The 20997-nt window shown below is 33.6% G+C and overlaps 2 protein-coding genes and 1 long non-coding RNA gene across 6 annotated transcripts; 2 read left to right on the top strand and 1 right to left on the bottom strand.

Annotated features, from left to right (window-relative positions):
• Nucleotides 1-2526: 2526 nt before the first annotated feature.
• On the bottom strand, nt 2527-8600 carry LOC122198235 (uncharacterized). The gene is made up of 2 exons (XR_006192229.1): nt 8317-8600; nt 2527-5323 (listed from the first exon to the last, which is right to left on the bottom strand). It is a non-coding gene; the product is annotated as an uncharacterized LOC122198235 (long non-coding RNA).
• Nucleotides 8601-12326: 3726 nt separating this feature from the next.
• Nucleotides 12327-18709, top strand: LOC111893555 (disease resistance protein RPV1). Of its 3 annotated transcripts, none has more exons than XM_023889641.3 (6): nt 12327-12504; nt 13563-14320; nt 15502-16630; nt 16719-17042; nt 17122-18018; nt 18099-18709. In XM_023889641.3, the coding sequence occupies exons 2-6, from the start codon at nt 13746-13748 to the stop codon at nt 18243-18245; spliced, it is 3072 nt and encodes a 1023-aa protein (XP_023745409.2). In that variant the 5' UTR covers nt 12327-12504; nt 13563-13745; the 3' UTR covers nt 18246-18709. The 3 variants fall into 3 exon arrangements, with proteins under 3 accessions (XP_023745409.2, XP_023745411.2, XP_042758376.2); XM_023889643.3 differs by having other exon boundaries at nt 12327-12531; XM_042902442.2 differs by having other exon boundaries at nt 12327-12976.
• LOC122198234 (uncharacterized) lies at nt 18289-20539 on the top strand. 2 transcript variants are annotated; one of them, XM_042902452.1, is made up of 3 exons: nt 18289-18709; nt 19160-19230; nt 20252-20539. In XM_042902452.1, the coding sequence occupies exons 1-3, from the start codon at nt 18289-18291 to the stop codon at nt 20297-20299; spliced, it is 540 nt and encodes a 179-aa protein (XP_042758386.1). In that variant the 3' UTR covers nt 20300-20539. The 2 variants fall into 2 exon arrangements, with proteins under 2 accessions (XP_042758386.1, XP_042758388.1); XM_042902454.2 differs by lacking the exon at nt 20252-20539 and adding an exon at nt 19325-20191.
• The last annotated feature ends 458 nt before the right edge of the window (nt 20540-20997 follow it).

Raw genomic sequence — 20997 nt, 5'->3', positions numbered from 1 at the left:
CAAAGATTAAAGGAAATTCACTTGTTATAACAAAGAAATAACTCAAACTTCGATACAACCATTTCCTTTTAACTAATACCCTAACTTGACATATATATATATATATATATATATATATATATATATATATATATATATATATATATATATATACACACACACACACACACACCACACGTATATAAGATAATGACTACAAAACAAAGACTTCAAATTCTATGCTAATACCTACTTGTATTAACAGATAAATACTTTCCATATCAACACATTATGATAAGGCTTATCAAAAGTCCTTGTATAACCGTAAATTACCAACATTCACTCCCTAATTTCCGAATGGAAATTAAGAGGTCCTCCACCCCAAGAAGTTTGTGCATCTCAGCAACTTAATATTGGCGAGTGCCTTTGTTAGAATTTCTACACAATGTTCCTTCCCACTAACATGATCCACACAAATTTCCTTCTCTTCGACATGTTCTCGAATGTAGTGGTAATGGGACTTTATATATTTACTCCGGCTATGAAAAATTCGATTTTTAACTAATGCGATTGCAGATGTGTTATAAATCTTAATTATTACTTGTAATTTTGATCTGGTTATTTCTTGAAGAAGATCTCGTAACCAAATTGCTTGACAACTTGCTGCACATGTAGCCATATACTATGCTTCGCATGAAGACGATGCAATCGTTTATTGTTTCTATGAACACCAAGTCACAAGTGACCTTCCAAGATAAAAAAAAACATTTTCACTTGTACTCCTTCCATCATCATGATCAATATTGTGGCTACTATCACTATATCCCACTAATTCCAATGGTTTCCAATGTGTATACCTTATCCTAAAACTCAAAGTTCCTTTTATATACCTTAGAATTTGCTTTATTGTTGCCATGTGAGACCTTTTTGGAATTTCCATATACCTACTTGTAATCCCAACCGAATACGAAAGATCATATCTTTTCTACAGTAAATACCTTAGTCTTCCTACAAGACTTCAATACTCTATGGCGTCTATGTCTTCTTCTTCAATATTTTTTGAGAATTTCATATTCGAGTCCATTGGAACTAGTGTTGGATTGCAATCGTCCATGCCTGCATCGTTGAGTACTTTTTGCATCCTTGAGTACTTTTTGAACATAGTTTTCTTGTGTGATAATGATTTCATCCTTCTGCTGATATACCTCGATTCCTAGGTAATATCTTAGCATGCCCATATCATTCATATCCAAATTTGTAGCCATTGCTTGCTTAAATTTGGATATGATGATTGTGCTTGTTCAGATCGTTAACGTATACACCAACCATGTAACGACCAGATCGTCAACGTATACACCAACCAGGATCAAATATGATCCAATGCACCTTCGATACACAAATTGTTCTTGCACACATCTCTGAAACTTCCTTTCTTTCAAAATTTCATCTAACTTGATATTCCATGTGTGTGGTTCTTGTCACAAACCATATAATGCCTTTTTAATTTGTATATTGAATCTTCTCTTCCTTTCTTCAGGAAACCTTCCGGTTGGTGAACAAACACATCTTCTTGTGATTCACCATGCAGAAAAGCAGATTTTACATGTAAGTGATGAAACTCCCACCCTTTTGACGCCGCAAGAGCAATAAGAATTCGAACAATCTAAATTCAAGTCAATGTCAGGTTATTGAAGGTATTCCTTTGCCATGAGCCTTGCTTTGTATTTACTAATTGAGCCATTTGCATCCCTTTTGACATTAAATACCCATTTTAGGCCAATAATAGTCGTATTTTTGAGATTAACTTCATGGTACCATTTTTTTCGATAGAGGCAATTTCTTCCTCCATAGCTTTAACTCGGTTTGGATTATCTTGTGCTTCATTATAACTTGATGGCTCATCATTGTTTAATGAAAGGAGAAGGTAAATAGTCTCAACATATAAATTCCTTTCGTAGTCATCGTACCTGCATGGTGGATGAGTGGTCCTGCCTGACCTTCGTAAGGGAGGATCTTCGTGATCTTCATTGGGTTCATCTGGACGCTCAAGTTCCATCTCATTTCCCCCCACTTTCTCGCTTTGGTTGCTCACCATTAACGTGGTCTAATCCATCTGATATTGTCTCCCATGTCTATAATCCCTGGTCAATGAACGCAAAACATACCAGGAGGTTATGTGTTGAGTTAGAGTCGACCAGTGACTTCTCATCCTAATTTGTGTTTTCGTCAAAAATCACGTCTCGAGATACAACAATTTTGAGACAAATCAGGTCATTTAACCAATATGCTTTCGTTCTTGGTTCTGATCCAAGATGAATTGTCTTTCTTGAGCGAACATCAAGCTTTCTTAACTGTGTTCCAACTGTTTTTGCATAGGCCACACATCCAAATACTCAAATATGTTCAATATTGGGTTTTCTATTGTAGTATAGCTGATATGGAGTGGCTTCTTTCATTGCTTTTGTTGGGATTCAATTTATGATGTAGGTTGCATGATTTATTGCTTCCCCCAAAGGTAGTTAGGAACTTGTTTTGCTTTCAGGATACTTTGTGTCATCTCAATAAGATTACAATTCCGTCTTTCTACTACATCGGTGAAGAATGAGACTATGTTTTTAACATAAACAGTTGTGGGTCGTGATCATCAACTTCTACTATGTTAGCCTCTTCCTGTTTTTTCCTTCCATTCTGGGCACTAGGACACAAAGTGACCAAATTTGTCACATCTATAGCATTGAACTTTTGATATGTCTTTGGTCTTTGGTCTTTGATTTTGGATTATCGGTCTCTTCGTTGGAATTTGGTGTGGGTCGTCGTTGATTTTGCGAATGGCGACCTCCACCTCGTCATCACCCTAATCTTCATCCACCGCGTCCTCCTCTGTTGGCTTCATGATTTCGATTGTTAGGTGTTGTGTTCTTGAACAACAACTTTCCTTGATCGATAACGGGTTTGTCCTCGCGAAAACGTTCTTCATAGACCTTCAATCGCCCCACCACATCTTCATATCTAACCGTCTTAAGATCGAGAACTTGATCTATTGAAGCGATAATATGAACAAATTTTCTTGGTAGGAAAGTGAGGAATTTCTTCACTAGTTTTCTTTCAGGGATAGTTTTATCAAGAGAGACTGATTTTGACGCGATATCTGACAGGTTGCTAGCGAATTCATCGATAGTACTTGTCTCCTTCATCCTTAAATTTTCAAACTCGGTAGCGAGAGTTTACAGTCGTGCTTCTCATACCCTATCAGCGCCTAGATGACGAGTCTTGATTGCATTCCAAATTTCTCCTGCCGTGTTCATCACGCCAACTTGCAAGATGAGGTCTTCGGATATTGCTTAGAAAAGGACTGCAATGGCGATGTTATTCTTCTTAATATTGGTCGATCTTGGATTAATGGTATCCCAAACCTGATGCATGTTAAAGATTACCTTCATTCAGATTGACCATACTGTTAAATTTTTGGAATTTAGCATAGGCATATGAAGAGAAAGAGACAATCCTTCTTTCGTTCCACTCGTGCTTGGAGTGGCAACATCTCCCATCTTGTTTTAACGCTCTGATACCGATTAATGAGCCCAGTTTATGCAAAAAACAACACATAGATTAAAGGAAATTCACTTGTTATAACAAAGAAATGATACAACCCTTTCCTTCTAACTGATACCCTAACTCAATATCCTATCCTCTACATATACCACACGTATATAAGAAGATGACTACAAAACAAAGACTTTGAACTCTATGCTAATACCTACTTGTATGAACAGATAAATACGTTCGTTATTAACACATTATGATAAGGCTTATCAAAAGTCCATGTATGATCGGAAATTACCAACTGATAGTTTTTTCACACATGTTATGCATTTTGAATTTTATCAAAGCGCTAGTCCATTTAGATAAACCATTTCATTTATTTTTATATGCTTCTATTAAAAACCAAATTGGAATCGTTTGTTAGGCATCTATTATCAAATATACGATACCACTTTGAAACATAGTATGTTTTATGATAAATAACTTCTCTTACATGTAAGTAGTAAAAGATATCCTATAACCGACACTTTGTAAGACGCAGCCACATTCATAGTTAAGTTTGATGGTCTTGTAGAAACATAGTGAAGTTATGGTAGACCTTGATATTTGAAGTTCTTAACTCAAAAAATTTGTAACAGTAAATAAATTTGAAAGAGAGAGATCGATTTATTTTATTAACCGAAAGAAAATGAATGAAAACGATTTAAAACAATCCGAAAGGAAATTCAGTGTGTGATTACCTCCTGCCTAAGCTTGAAGTTGATGAACAATAATTCTCAAAAGAAATTTTTAGACAGGTAACATCATGCAAAATCACTAAGTTATATTCTCCCCTCCCTCTTTCTTGACGCATAACTAACTTCTCCATTCTTCACCCTACACGTATCCATTCCCTGTATCTTTTCCTTATATAGACTATCCAAGGATTATGTTCATTGGGGTCATCCTTATCCAAATTGGGCTCAAGTATATGGTGGGTGGTACTCGGTTAGGATCCTTATCAGGTTAGATGACCCATTAGTGAAGTCTTGTATTACATTTGTAGCATTGGTCTTATTATACATATATTTATAACCTTACACGTTAGCTACTTATATGGTGATAAGAAAAAAAAATCCATGAGTCCAGAACTAATTCAGCCCATTGGCCTTAAGCCCAAGAAGACCAACATACGGAAGGTTTACATGAGGAGACACAAAAAGGATAAAAGGGACAAGAGTAATGGTATGACCACTAACCTCTCACAGGACTGAAGCGAGAGAAAGAGAAAAAGTCTATTCTTGTTAAGCTTATTCATTTGAGCATTCTAGTATCTTTATTCCTATCATATGGTTAATTATAAGCACAATATGGTTTTGATGTGAAGAACTTTTTAAAATTAATAACTATGATATATTTTTTTATTTGGATCTCTGGATAAACTAAATATCCAAATCTGGTTTGTTAGTTTATATATTATGTATTGAAGTTCTTATTAAATCAAATTTCTGGTGAGAGACAAAGTTCATTGAAGAAATTGTGAATGACATCCACTATAGATTACATGTACCCTTAAGAAGTGCTCAACCGCTATTTATAGGGATGGACTATGATGTTGACTTTGTAACTTCATGATTGAAAGATGGATCATCACATATGGTAGACATGCTTACTATTTCGGGTATAGGCTCGGAAAGACATCTTTAGCCAAACATGTCTACGGGCTACATTGTCATGAATTCCACAAAAGTAGTTGTATTGAAGATATTAGTAGGATGTGTAAAGGAAAGTTCAATCGGTTGCTTGATTTACAAGAACAACTCTGCAATGACATTTCAAAAACAAGTTCAATTAAAGTTCTTGATGTTTCAATATACACCGCAAAGATAGAAAATGCTCTAGCCCGTAAAAAAGTGTTTTTAGTTCTTGATGATATCAGTACTCTTGTTCAGTTGGATGCATTACTTGGAAGCAAAGGTTTTCATCCTGGAAGCAAAGTTATAATAACAACAAAGGAAAGATGGTTGACAGAGAGTTGTGCACTATTCAAAACAAACATTAATCCCAAGCATGTAGAACACTTCCTTGAAGGCTTACACGAGACTAAATCACGACAACTTTTGTGTTCCAATGCATTCATGTGTAACCATCCCAAGGCAGGTTATGAAGAGGTTTCGGATAAGCTTGTGAAATATTGTCAAGGACATCCATTGGCTCTTGAAGTTTTGGGTAAATCTCTACATAATCGGGATGTGGCGTACTGGGAAGGGTTCATGGAAGGACTAAAGAAAGAAATTAGTTCCCTTGTAAATAATGTCTTGAAAATGAGCTTCGACTCTTTGCCAACCAAAAATGATAAGGAGCTATTTAAGCATATTGCTTGTTTTTTTGTTGGAACAGATAGAGATGTTAGCGAAACAATATTAAAGGCATGTGATATAAACACAAGATCCGGAATTACGAATCTCATTGACAAATGTCTTCTTAGTATTGGATGGAATAATGAATTGAAGATGCATAAGTTGGTTCAAGATATGTGAAGATTTGAAGTATGTCAAGAATCTCTTGACAAGCCATTGAAGCGGAGTCGATTATGGTGTCATAAGGAGACACTCGAAGTGTTGAAACAAAAAAAGGTAAGAGGCAATGTCTGTTTTTAGTAGTATGTATTTCCAAAATATTTTGTACAGCCTAATTCGTTTTTTGAATTGTGTTTCTACTTAGGGTAAGGGAAATCTTCTAGGCCTTGCCCTTGACATGCGCATGGTTGAGAAAGAGAAGTTGGGGGCATCATTTGAATTGAAAACGGATACATTCAGTAGCATGGATCGTTTGATGCTACTACAACTAAATTATGTGCACATTAACAGGTCTTATGAGAACTTTCCAGAAGAAATTAGATGGTTGTCTATGCGTGGGTTTTCTTTAATTTATATACCACCAGGCTTACCTATGCAGAATCTTGTTGCTCTTGACATGTCATATAGCAATATCGAATCATTTTTCGGTTGTTATAACAACCCACAATGACTTGAGAAGAGACAAAAGGTAAATTTATCTTCATTTATTATTCATCAATGATGATAATATTCAATACTATACTAACTTATTTCCATTTCTGTAGTTGGATGGATTGTGCTTAAAAGAGAAAAAGTTACTTGGTTCACTGAAGATTCTTAATTTAAGTTTCTGCAAAAAACTTCATAGTGTTGGTGACTTTGACCAACTCCTTGCACTCGAGAGGTTAATACTTAGACATTGCATTGGTTTGGTTGATGTTTGGGAATCAATTGGGCAATGTGTTGAACTTGTGCTCATTGATTTGAGCTACTGCAAGAAGCTTGAAAAACTTCCAGAAAATATAGGCATGTTAAAGAAGGTTAAAACGGTGTTGCTAGATGGTTGTAATCTTGGTGAATCTCGAATCAAGAATATGGATATGGATTCACTGGAATTGAGCGCGGTTAACAACATTGGCACAAACAGAGCCTTCGTAGGTGCTATACCACATGATTTAAAGTTGTTTGCAATGTCTTTACCTAGGTCTTTAGTAACTTTGTCACTTCCAAATAATAAATTGTCTCATGAATCCTTTCCCACAGACTTTAGTAATCTATACATGTTAAAGGGATTATATTTAGATGAAAATCCTATCAATTACATGCCTAGTTGTGTGAGAACCCTTCCTAGACTTGAGATACTTAGTATGCAGTATTGTAATAAGTTGAAGTCAGCCGAGTATCCTCCATGTACAGTAAGAGAGCTGTTTATTAATCCTTCTGATGTGCATTATGTAGAAAAAGTTGTATTTGATTCAGAAATGTCCCCACTCCAGTTATCAATGTACCGGATAGATTACACATCTTGGGTACATTATGCACCTTGGTCGTATGAAATTGAAGGCGTAGTCAAAATCCAACCAATGGTGACTGTTAAGGAAAAGGTATTACGTAGCTTGGGTTGGAGTAATTTAGACTTCCTTAACGAAAGGCCAATGATGAGAATTTGTAATATAACAAAGAATCGCACGTGGATATACGAACGTCACGGGGACAGATTTAGTACAAGTGGAGATTATTGGGTGGTGTTGAGTCATTGGATGTTTGGGATAAATGAGATGGAGGCTGGTGACCACATTATTATTACTGTTACAGATTCATATTTTGAACTTGTAAAGGAGTGTGGGGGTGAGTCTGGTGTATGATGATGGAGAAGAAAAAGAAGATGAAGAAGATGTGTTGGGTTATTACAAGTCATGGAATCACATAATTGGTGGAGATCTCTCTCCTTTTCAAACAACAACCGGACAATACCTCCTAAACAACTGGGGATTTTTCAGGCTTGCGATTATATTGCATCCCTATCAGCGTGAATTCATTCCAGATGGCCCAGACTATCAAGGTATACGTCATTTTTGGTTAAATATATTTTATTGTCATGTCTTATTTGTAATGATCTGACAAATGACCCAACTTATTTAGACAGATGGATAATTAGGGGTGTAAGTGAGACAAGCCAAAAGGTACGGATATTGTGCTTTGAGCTCCTTGGTTAATGCATCTATCTGGAAAATTCCTTGCACTTCAGTTGTACTATTAACATTTCATTGTGGAATTTCATCCAACACTTGGTGCTCATATTAAGATTAGCAAAATTAACCTATAATAGTATCATTAGTGATACAAAAATAGTGAAAATCCACCAAAACTGAATAGCAATTCGATGTTCTATATTCAAAATTTGAAATTCTTAACGGATGGATTAAATATGGAGGAGCGATCGTCATGCCAAGTAGATGAGGGTTGAGAAACATACCTGAAATGAAATCGAAGCAAAAGAAGAAATTGTAAGTATTAGAAGCTTATGTTGGTATACATGTATGTGTTGGAGCAGCGCGGACGGAAGACGGAAGGCAATGTAACGATGGTGGCTGTCGATGCAGATTGTGTACAGGGGAAAGGGTGGGGAGTCTGCGTAAGGGAGATGAGAGTTGTAAATGTATTTAGATCAAAGTAAGGGCATTCTTGTCATTTTAAGTTGATACATTATCCAATTAAATATAATTAATTTAGGGAAATTAGACATTAAAGAAAATAACTATTTTCTTCCCAATGTCTCACAACTAATTTTCAATTTTTTTTTCAAAGAATGCTCCATTCCCAGTTTAGTTTGATCTTCATATTCTCGAGTTAATTTTTTTGGGTTTTTTCCAATTTTTTTTTTTTTTAGAAGAAATATCCTCACTTATTTCTAAAAGAAATTGATTTCAAAATGTTTAATATCACGGTTTTTCCATAAAATGTATGGTTTATGCACTAATATTGAATATAATACATATTTACTATGTTTGTTTAACTTTTTTTTTTTATTTATATAAAATTAAGTATAAAACGGTTTTTTCTTGAAATTTCAGAATTTTTCATTGAATTCTGTAACGCCCTCTTTTCCATTTTTAGTTATATTATATTTCATGAATTTGGGGTTTAATAATAATAAATATAAATTAAGTCAAATGCTTAAACATATTATTATACGGATTAGAAACTTGACTTGTTAGTTGATAATGTGAGTTAACGAGACTTGTTGGCCCACACCAAACTAACTCTGTCTCCCATACAAAGCCTTAGTAAGCATTACCTAAATAGAGTTGCACTCTTTCAAAAACCTCCAACACCATTCACAACTTTTTATAAATTGTTTTATAACCATTATATATTTTTTTAGATTAAAGTTATAAATGTTTTTTTTGTAGTTTTTTACTACAACATTATAAACTTGTTTTACAACTTATTTAAACTTTTTTACAGTTACCTATAGAACTTTATAAACAAAAGCATTTCTAAATTTTTTTAAAAAAATAAACAAAAATATTTGTAAATGTTTTCTACTTGTAACACCGAAATGTTTTAGGCTTTTTTTAGATGAAAGTATTTCCAAATGTTTTAAACTTATAATATTTAAACAAATTTTAGTTTTAAAAAACTTGAATGAAAACTACATAAAGTATAAAAACTGTTTTGAAAAATATTTTAAAACAATCTTTAAAAAAAATTAAACGATTCATGGTTTTGGCAAAGAGATTACCAAGATTGGAGGAAGCCATGAGAATAGGAAGGGAGAAGAAAATTTATAAAAGAATTATATTTCTAAAAAAACACATTAATAAAAATATTCAAAGAAACTTGAAAAAAAAAAGTTAAAATATTTTAAACTATATTAAGACCAAACTTGAAAAACAAAGTTGAAAGTTCAGTCAGATTATGTAAATTCCCAATTATACATGGAACTTTTATGAAATTTCTTAAAATATAAAAACGATTATTTGCAAATTTACAATAAAACAGGGACTATTTGTGCAAAATTAGATGATTTCCTAAAAGTGCCTCGGCTATAGTAATATTTGATTTTTTTTTTTTAACAATTTAAACCCTTTAATATTAACCCTATTTAAAAATTTGAACTTTCTTACAAGTTGCCGTGATAAATATGAGTATTTTTCTTGGAATTTGTCATATAAATATCGATACTTTCTTGAAATTTACCTTGCGCAAATACGTTTACTTTGAACATCCTCGTTAACTCTCCTCTCTGGCTAACGCCCTTCCTTCCTCGTTGACTTACCGTTCCCCTGCCGACTTACCGCCATTCGTTCTATAGATTTCAGTCGTTATCTTTCTCAGCTTCGTCACTTTTCAGGTCTCCTTGTCTTTGTAGGCAGGCAACTTAGCTTCAAATATTGTTTGACAATTTCATCTTATTAATCATAAATATCATCATAATCATTTGTTTATTCGTTATTATTTTTATCTGCTTCTTAATGGTAATCTAAACAATCATAATGATTAATAACCAAACTTCATTATTCGATTTTCATAATGGGTGTTTAACTTACCATTGAAGTCAAACTTAATGATATCTATAAGCTTGTGTATAGAGTGCATTTACCTTTGAATTAAGTTTCCTCTAGTATATAGTTTGAACTTTGAAGTTGAACCCAAGTTTCTTCTAGTATATAGTTTGAATTAAGTTTCTTCTAGAGTGCATTTACCTTTGAATTAAGTGTCAAACTTAATTCCCATACGTCCCTTGTAAATAGAACACCAAGTTTAAAATGGCATTTGAACACAAAAACTAAAAGCAAGGTTCAAACACACACATATGCACGTTATGCATTATATAGCCTCAAAATCAACTCGAATCTCGAAGTTTGGGGATAATATTGGCATCTTAACACAATTAGAGTTTATATATTGAATTTTAAACGTTTTTTGAGGTGTCTTAGTTCACATGGCAAAGTTTAGAGGTGCCTATGTATTGTATTTTAATCACTTAAAAGTTTTATTTTTTATATTTTAAAAGGTATTACTGTTATTGAGGTTTCAATTGCCCTGGCCCTATAAGTTTTGCATTCTTGTGATCAGACTCGTATCAATAACTAGATCATCTTTGTTGTCCATTTGTTATGGCCCTATAAGTTTTGCATTCTTGTGATCAGACTCGTATCAATAACTAGATCATCTTTGTTGTCCATTTGTTACAGGGCCCCTATAAGTTTTGCATTCGGTCAGTAAGTATGTTCTTGTAATCTCTTATGGTCCGGTCATTGGGTATAGTTGGGAGTTTTTTCTAAGCAAGGACATATGTCTAATTTGGGCACATATATCCAGTTAACTCTCCTATATTGGCATTTTTTTATGTGTGTAGAAAATATGTTACAAAAAACTATCCATGTAATTTACAAAAAAAAAAAATCCATGTGTTCAAGACTTTCATATATTGGTTGGTTTGGTCCCGGTATAGAAAATAAATTACAAAAATTGTCTCTTATAGTTTACAGAGAAAAGGTCATTGTGCGTATAATTTTTTTTATTGAAACAATCCATATGTTAAAAATATTACAAATATGGTACGTGCCTAATAGAAAATTTAGAGATTACGATTCCGCAAAGAGAATGTAACATCACCCTAGTTACCTCTAATTAGGCTAATGAGTATGGAGATGTTTTGGTCCCACATAAGCATTTATCTTACTTGCTAGTATTTGCCTATGAATGGGTTGTGGTGATTTTTTTTTTGCTATGAACTTTGTTTTTTTAAAATAAAAAATAATTTAAGCATTTAATAAAAACAATTGATATTAATTAAAATAAAACAAAATTTTCATCAAACATAAAGATTGAAATTTACATTTTAGAAAACCTAAAAAACATTATCATGAAATTCAAATTACATTAGAAAATTAAAGGGTTTGGAATTGAAATTGTTGTGGCAAGGGGTTGACGTTTGATGGAAACAATTGTTATGGTTGACATCCCGATAACATAAAAGCTTTCAATCCGTAGGTCGTTCTATTTAAAAATGTATATACATGTTTACTCTTACTCAAAATTCCATCTAAGATATAATAATAATATATTTAGGTATCGAACTCTTTATATGTATAATTGTATATATGTCTATATGATTATATTCCAGTGAACTGTAAAAGAAATGTCAAACATATATTATAATGGTAGGTTGTTATTTATTTCAGCCCAATATATATTTTTCTCAAGCAAAACCCAGCCCAAAGATATCCTCCTCCAACTAAAACAGCAAACACAACCAGCACAAACATGCCTTAAAAAATAAATAAATAAATAAAATAACATGGAAGAAATAGAAGCCATGTCGAAATACCGACCACAAAACACCCACTACACGCTAGAGTCTTAAATATCTGCACTTTCTTGGAATTTACTTTGGAATTTGTACTTTCGTGGAATTTGCGTAATAAATATCTGAACTTTCTTGGAATTTACCTTCTCCTTATAAATATTAATAATACTTACAAAGAATGAAAAGAAAAGCAACACCTGTGAACCTCTCGTCGATAGTAAGGCAAAAGAAAAACCCATCATCCTCGTTGACTCTCCCTTCCTCCTTGACTCGCAGTTTACCTGCCGACTTACCGTTTTCAGTCGTCTTTCTCAGCCTCTATCATCCCTGCTTCAGATCTCGCAGGTTAACTATGAACCCACATTCTTACAAGTTAGTTTCAGATATTGTTTGACAAGTTTTCTTACTAATCATAAGTCAAAGTCATAATCAATTGTTTATTTCGCCAACATGTGATTGGATTTTTTTTTTTTTTTTTTTTTTTTTTTTTTTTTTTTTTCTATTTTACTTACTTTTGTTTAATATCATATATCAATTAGGATAGCATACACTCCTTTTAGAGTAAAGTCCACTGTTCCAGAATCATGAACTGAAATTCGTGCAATTGGGAAATTTTTCAGCCCTCCAAAATTGCTTCCTCAATTCTTTTATATTTTCAAGGAATTTTGAGGATCTGTATGTCAAGAAGCTTCTTTTTTCCTGCTTGGATCTTCAAATTACTCATTGTTGATATCTAGCGAACGCCTGAAAATGCCTATATCTTATGCAATTCCTTTCATGGAAGGCAATCGTGGATTTTGTAGTTATACCCAGAATGGTATTTGGTGTTGATTTGTTGGTTTTTAAAATCAAAATGTTGACTTTAAAGATTAAATGAATAAATTGCTTCGATATTTTTTTTGCACCTGAACTTAATTAGCTGGAAAAATAGGTTAACCAGTTCAATTAGTGGAGTAACTGTTTTCTAAATAATTCCCATGGCAATGTAATTGTTACCCTGTATATACCTTTTTCTGTTTGAAATAAGAGCAGTCTCTCAACCAAGGTTATCACCAATTAAGCTATGAATCACCTTTGAGCTTGAAAATTAAATCGAGGGTTAAAACACACATATACATATTATGCAATGTATAGCTCCAATATCAACTCTAAACTCAAAGTCTGGGGGTAAATATTTCCAAATTAACACAATTAGAGTTCATATAATGAAATTTAAACATTTTTCTAGGCATGTTAGTTCACATGGCAAAGTTCAGAGATGCATATGTATTGTATTTTAATTACTTAAAAGTTTTATTTTTTAGGAATTCAAAGTTATTATTAATATTATTATTGAGGTTTAATTTGTTTGATGAGATTTACGTTGCATATTGTAAATACTAATAATTTGGATTCTTTTGTAGAGGCATTATGTACTGGATCCTGACATTGAAGCACAAGTGAGGAAAACTGGTGAAACCAACTTACATTATTGATAACCTGTGGAGTTTCAGAGCTTACTTAGGTACACCTGCATTTAAGAAGAACCTTTAAATAAATACTCAAAAAGGTGGGAAGGGTGACGAGTCATCAACACACAACTCATAATGGTTGTTCTATCTGAAATTCCAGAAGGATCTTCATCTTCTTCATCAACTCATGGCCCTAGTTCATCAACTTGTGGTCCTAGTTCATCAACTCAAGATCATAGATATGATGTATTTTTAAGTTTTAGAGGTGTTGACACTCGTCTTAATTTTACTAATTATCTGTATGAGGCCCTTCTAGATGCCAATATCAATACCTTCTTGGACGATGAAGAGATTGAAACAGGGGAAGATCTAAAACCTGAATTAGAGAGTGCAATTAAGGCATCTCGGGCTTCTATTATTGTGTTGTCTAAAAATTACGCTTCTTCAACATGGTGTCTGGATGAATTGGTGTTGATCCTTGAGCAGCGTATGAAATACAACCATATTATCATCCCCATATTTTATCATGTGGAGCCCACCCATGTCAGGAAGCAACAAAGTAGCTTTGGAGATGCAATGGCTGAGCATAAGCAGAAGATGGAGAGGGAGACAAATGCAAATAAGAGAAGTCAATGGGCTCAAAAGATGGATAGGTGGAATAAAGCACTTACAGAAGTTGCTGATTTAAAAGGGAAGGACGTTACTGGCAGGTAACCACATATTCCCCCATATGAAAATTTTCAATATCATCTTCACCATATGCATTTCAGCAAGTTTTTATTTATTTATTTATTTATTTTTTATTTTTAATATCATTGAATAGACATATATTCATATGGTAGGATAACAAAGATGCACAAAGTTGAATCCATGTTATCTGATCTCATTAATCAAATTATATAGATAGATTAATTATTCTGATAATTTTTACATGTTTGTTATGCATTTATTTATTTATTTTAAACAACTCTTAATCTAATCCTAAACCACACCAATGTCTCGAGCGAGACTTGAACCCTCAACCCCTTGGACGAGGAACACGTTTTCCAACCCCTGATACTGCTAGGTGATAAGCCCTTTGGTTTATGCATATTGTATTTAAAATAGGAAGACACAACAATTAGAAAAGAAGAGATCATGCCACATCATATATTAGTGGTTTTAGGTTAACTAGCTGCATTATTTGGCCCTTATTTAAAATGTCATTGTATATTTTGTATAAATATAACATTGTTGCATAACCGGTAAAAAGGCGAAATGTTGTTGCATAAATAACCAATTAACCCTTTTATTAAAAACCAGATACGTTGCTGTACATCTACTATTAGTTATACCATACTACCTTCAAATCATAGTGTCTTTTATGATAATAAACTTCTGTTGTAAGTAGTAAAGGATAACCTACAGGCATTCTTTTGAGACTCACCACATTGCTGGTTGAGTTTTACGGTCTTGTAGAAACATAGTGAAGTTACAAGGGCCATTAGTGAAAACTTGTATTACATTGGTAGTTTTGGTCATATTATACATAAATATTTATGACCTTACACATTAGATATGTATATGGTTTGAATGAAAAGACAATATAGTTTGATGTGAAGAACTTAATTAAAAGTTTAAAACTAATAGTTGTTGTGAACGAATCAGGTTTTTGGAATATTATCTTGTCATTAATAAAGAGGTTAAGCCTTCGTTTATAAACCGACTACTACCTAAAACAGGAAAATAGAAATAAAGTAACCTAAAAGAAAATAAGTGCTATTCTACAAATATCTAACACTAACACTTGTGATATAATTTTGATTTGGATCTTTATAAAAATAAAATCTCCAAATCTGGTTTGCTAGGTTTTTGGATTATGTTTTGTTATTCTTATTAATTCAAGTTTCAGGTTTGAGACAGAGTTTATTGAAGAAATTGTGAAGGACGTCTACCGTAGATTACATGTACCCTTAAAAAGTGTTCAACCTCTATTTATTGGGATGGACTATTCCATTAACTTCATCACTTCATGGTTGAAAGATGGATCCTCACATATAGTAGACATACTCACCATTTCGGGTCTAGGCGGGATCGGGAAGACATCTTTAGCCAAACATGTCTATGGGCTATATTCTCATGAATTCAACAAAAGCAGCTATATTGAAGATATCACTAGGAGATGTGATGGAAAGTATAATGGGCTACTTGATATACAAAAACAATTGTGCGGTGACATTTCAAAAACAAGTTCAATTCAAGTTTATGATGTTTCAAAATACACATCAATGATAGAGAACGTAGTAGCTCGTAAAAGGTTGTTCCTTGTTCTTGATGATATAAATAGCATTGATCAGTTGGACGCATTACTTGGAAGCAAAGGTTTTCATCCCGGAAGCAAAGTTATAATAACAACAAAGGACAAATGCTTGACAGAGAGTTGTGCACTATTCAAAACAAACATTAAACCCAAGCATGTAGAACACTTCCTTGAAGGCTTAAATAAGACTGAATCACGACAACTTTTGTGTTCCCATGCATTCATGTGCAACCATCCCAAGGAAGGTTATGAAGAGGTGTCAGGTAAGCTTTTGGAGTATTGTCAAGGACATCCATTGGCTCTTGAAGTTTTGGGCAAGCTTCTTCATAATCGAGGTGTGGCGTATTGGGAAGGGTGCATGAAAGGGCTAAAGAAAGAAACAAATGATCGTATAAATAATGTCTTGAGAATGAGCTTCAACTCTTTGCCATCCAAAAACGATAAGGAATTGTTTAAGCATATTGCTTGTTTTTTTGTTGGAACAGATAGATATGTTAGTGAAACAATATTAGAGGCATGTGATATAGACATGAGATCCGGAATCACGAATCTCATTGACAGATGTCTTCTTAGTATCGGATGGAATAATGAATTGAAGATGCATCAGTTGGTTCAAGAGATGGGAAGATTCGAAGTACATCAAGAATCACCTGATAAACCATGGAAGCGAAGTCGATTATGGTGTCATATGGATTCATTCAGAGTGTTGAAACGAAAAAAGGTAAGAAGCCATTATGCTTTTAGTAGTGTGCATGTCCAAAATACTTTGTATTGCCTAATTTGTTTATTTGCATTCTGTTTCTTCTTAGGGTAAGGGAAATCTTCTAGGCCTTTCCCTTGACATGCACATGCTTGAGAAAGAGAAGTTAGGAGCATCGTATGAACTGAAAACAGAAGCATTAAGTAACATGGATAATTTGATGCTACTGAAACTCAATTATGTGTACATGAATGGGTCTTATGAGAACTTTCCAGAAGAAATAAAATGGTTGTGTATGAATGGGTTTCGTTTAAAGTCTATACCTTTAGACTTACCTATGCAGAATCTGGTTGCCCTTGACATGTCATATAGCAATATTGAATCATTTTCCGGTTGTTATAGCAATCCACACCGACTTGAGAAAAGGCAAAAGGTAAAGTTATCTTCATTCATTAGTCATGCATGTGAGTTGATGAAATTCAATACGATACTAACTTATTTCCATTTTGTAGTTGGATGGCTCGTGCTTTAAAGAGAAAAGGTTGTTTGCTTCACTGAAGATTCTTAATTTAAGTTTCTGCGAACAACTTCATAGTGTTGGTGACTTTGACCAACTCCCTGCACTTGAGAGGTTAATACTTAGGAATTGCATTGGATTGGTTGACGTTTGTGAATCAATTCGGCAATGTGTTGAGCTTATCCTCATCGATCTGAGTTACTGCATGAAACTTGAAAAACTTCCAAGAAATATAGGCATGTTAAACAAGGTTGAAACAATGTTGTTAGATGGTTGTAATCTTGGTGAATCTGGAATCAAGAATATGGATATGGATTCACTGGAAATGTGCACGGTTACCAACATTGGCATAAACAGAGTCTTTATGGGTTGTATACCACGTGATTTGAAGTCCTCTGCAATGTCTTTACCAAGGTCTTTAGTAACGTTGTCACTTGAAGAGAACAAGTTGTCCAACGAATCCTTTCCCATGGACTTCAGTTGTCTATCCATGTTAAAGGAATTATATTTAGATGGCAATCTTTTCAATTCCATGCCTAGTTGTGTGAGAACGCTTCCTAGACTTGAAATACTTAGTATGAATGATTGTAATTTGAAGTCAGTCGAGTATCCTCCACGTACACTAAAGAAGTTGTTTCTTGATGTTGTTGATGAGCGTAAAAAATTGAACAAAGTTGTATTTGTTCCAGACATGTCCCCACTCCAATTATCAATAGAATGGTTTGACTTGACATCTTCTTCACTTGGGTTGAACTGCGAAATTCAAGGTGTGATCAAAATCCAAGAAATGATGACTGTTGATGAAAAGGTGTTACGTAGCTTGGGCTGGACTAATTTAGACTTCCTCAACGAAAGGCACGTGGGAACTAATTCTTCAGAATCTAAAATCCAGGTTTTGTCTAGTTAACTTAACTGTCTGGGTTTATGTGAAGACATATAATGTTAATTATTATGGTGGTTTGTATTTGGCAGAGGATGTTTTATGAATTTGGAATATTCAGCACAATGTATGGGGCCAGAAATATCATTTGCCATCCCATCCTCATCATCATCATCATCTCCAAACAATCGCCTTACAGGGCTCAACTTCTGCTCTTTGCACACATTAAAACTTTTTGATGAGGGGGTGGATTTATCAGATGATATTTTCGCTTGGAAGCCAATGATGACAATTAGTAATATAACAAAAAACCGTATGTGGATATATGAACGTTTAGATGACAGATTTAGTGAAACTCTGACATGTTGGGTGGTATTAAGTCATTGGATGTTTGGGAAGAATGAGATGGAGGCCGGTGACCACATTACTATCACTGTTACACCGGAGTGGCATGGACCTTTAATAGTAGAAGTTGTAAAGGAGTGTGGGGTGAGTCTTGTGTATGAAGATGGAGAGAAGAAGGATGAAGAAGAAGATGTGTTGGGTTATTACAAGTCATGGAATCACATAATTGGTGGAGATCTCTCTTCTTTTCAAACAACAACCGGACAATACATCTTAGACAACCTCCGGTTTTTTGATGATGCTGTTAGATTGTATCCACATCATCGTAAATTTGTTCCAGACGGCCCCGAGGAGCAAGGTAGATGACATTTACTAAAATATTTTATTGTCATGCCTTATGTGTATTGATCTGACCCATGACCCAACTTCTTTAGAAAGATGGATAATGACCCATTTATTTTTAGTACATAAATAAATGTAATCCACCCACCCATTTATCATTCATTTTATTGACCTCTACTATAAGAGTTTGTTCTTGTAAAATATAACAAATCAAATTTCCATGACAAATTTTTTCTTCTTGTAAAATATAACGTAAATTCGTTGCACACGGCCCTGACTGTCAAGGTAGATGTGATTTTAAATGAATCGACCCAAGTAGTGATCTGTCTGAATGGGTCTATGATAACTTATTATTAAGTCTTGATATGTTGGATCACATAAATATATCAGGACCCAATGCAAACTACTTTGTTCAAGTTGATGTTTGTGAATAATAATTAACACATAACTTTTTATTTGCGTTCAGAACAAAAGGAAGAATATTGGTTCAGAGCTTTATCCCCAAGGAAGGCTGACATACTTGGTCGTGCATGTGAGGTATACTTTTTGACACCCAAACCTTTCTCTCATTACATGAATAAAGGGCATACAGATCCAAGTATGTTTTATATCATATCTTTAATTGGTTTAGGATGTAACAAGATAAAAGGAGTCATAATCTTTCAATCAATGCTTGGAAATGGCAATATCAAAATGTGGTTGGGCTGATATGATGGGAATTTGTCTTATTTTCTTTACCTATTTAATCTTAAGAGTCAGGAATTATGGATCCCTATTTCATCCATTTAGGGCTCTAAATTCAGGGTTTTTAGTTGTTATCAAGGTCTTTTGGTTTTATTTATTTATGTTTATTTTTATGTCAAATACATGATATCTTAAGCAATTATTGTCAAATACATGTTAACTTCTTTGTAAGAAAATCCAAAATTTCATCACATCTTTCGGAACCCAACTTTCTTCAGCCCTAATTTCTAGTTAATATACAGCACATGCACAGGGGTTCGCTTCATAGTTTATATTTCCTCCAATTAACTTTATATAACCTTTGAACTATTATTTGACTACCAAATTAAAGGTCATTAAATTCCCTCTAAACAACGGCAATGGTCCACCACATTGAATTGGACTTTAACCAATAAGCTTTTAGTGTTATGCTACTTCTCCATGAACATCATGTATTCCTAAGATCTTTAAATTACAACTCTCACTGTTTACATTTGACCTCCAAGAATAGACATAAATTTAATATTTATCTTTTTTCACTTGAAGCCTTTTCAACTTGCTAACAAGCAAGGGTTTCTGTTACATGACTCCGCAGCTGATGCATTAAAATTGTTTTATTGTAGTCTTCTATTTTTATGGACATGTTCTGATCCTTTTGATGTTATTCTTTAACATGTCCCACATTTATTTAGCTGAGTCACATACATGTACAAACAAACTTAAAGAGATATCGGTGTATTGTATTGCCATCTATATGTTTTCATAACATTTTGTATCAGATCTTTATATACTTATGTTTCTTTAAAGATATCCTTACATTTCCTTTTATTCGTAGGGTAAGGGGGAATCTTCAGGGTCTCGTCCTTATCATGAAAATACTTGAGAAAGAGAGGCTGCAGTATATGGCTGTCTGAATTCAAAATAGATGCGTTTAGTCAGATGGGTAACCTAATACTACTGTAACTCAATGAGTTATATCCTAATCTTTTCCAGAATAATTAAGATGCTTTGCTTTTTGTCACCTCTGGTAACGATTTATCTTTTTGGTTATTGTTTTTGATAGCTGTATATTTGATTGCCAAAAACAGAGGAAAACTATATAAATGATTTTTTATTTGATTAATACACGTGTAAAGTCGTAATGTTGTTTTTATTACTTTATATGTTTGTTATTTTGTTGATTGTGATTGAAAGAAAAGACTAAAATGTGTTTGCTGAGTTGCTATGATTCTCACGGTTCAATGTTTTGCTGCTACTAGTTCATACAGACCTTATTGGAATCTCTATCTTTTTCATTGGTTATTTTAAGAATAGCTTTTTAATTGTTCATTCTTAAGAACCAAAATCAACAAAGATATAGATAATCTTCATGAGTTGTCTTTTCTGGAAGTAAAATTATTGCAGAGGTTGTCATTTTTTATGTTACTTTGTGGGATATGCCTTTACAGCATCACCTTAACTGAATACACCCATGACTTGCTTTTTGATCGATGTCCTCTCATGTAGTTGGTTTTTGTAAAAAATTCATTGTAAAACAAAATATAATATCCTTATCTAAACATCTGACATGACATTCAACCT

Source organism: Lactuca sativa, chromosome 1, assembly GCF_002870075.4.
Source record: "Lactuca sativa cultivar Salinas chromosome 1, Lsat_Salinas_v11, whole genome shotgun sequence".
In the NCBI taxonomy this organism is placed as follows: Eukaryota; Viridiplantae; Streptophyta; class Magnoliopsida; order Asterales; family Asteraceae; genus Lactuca; species Lactuca sativa.
The sequence above is the reverse complement of the archived record's forward strand: the minus strand, read 5'-3'. Positions and strand labels throughout refer to the sequence as shown.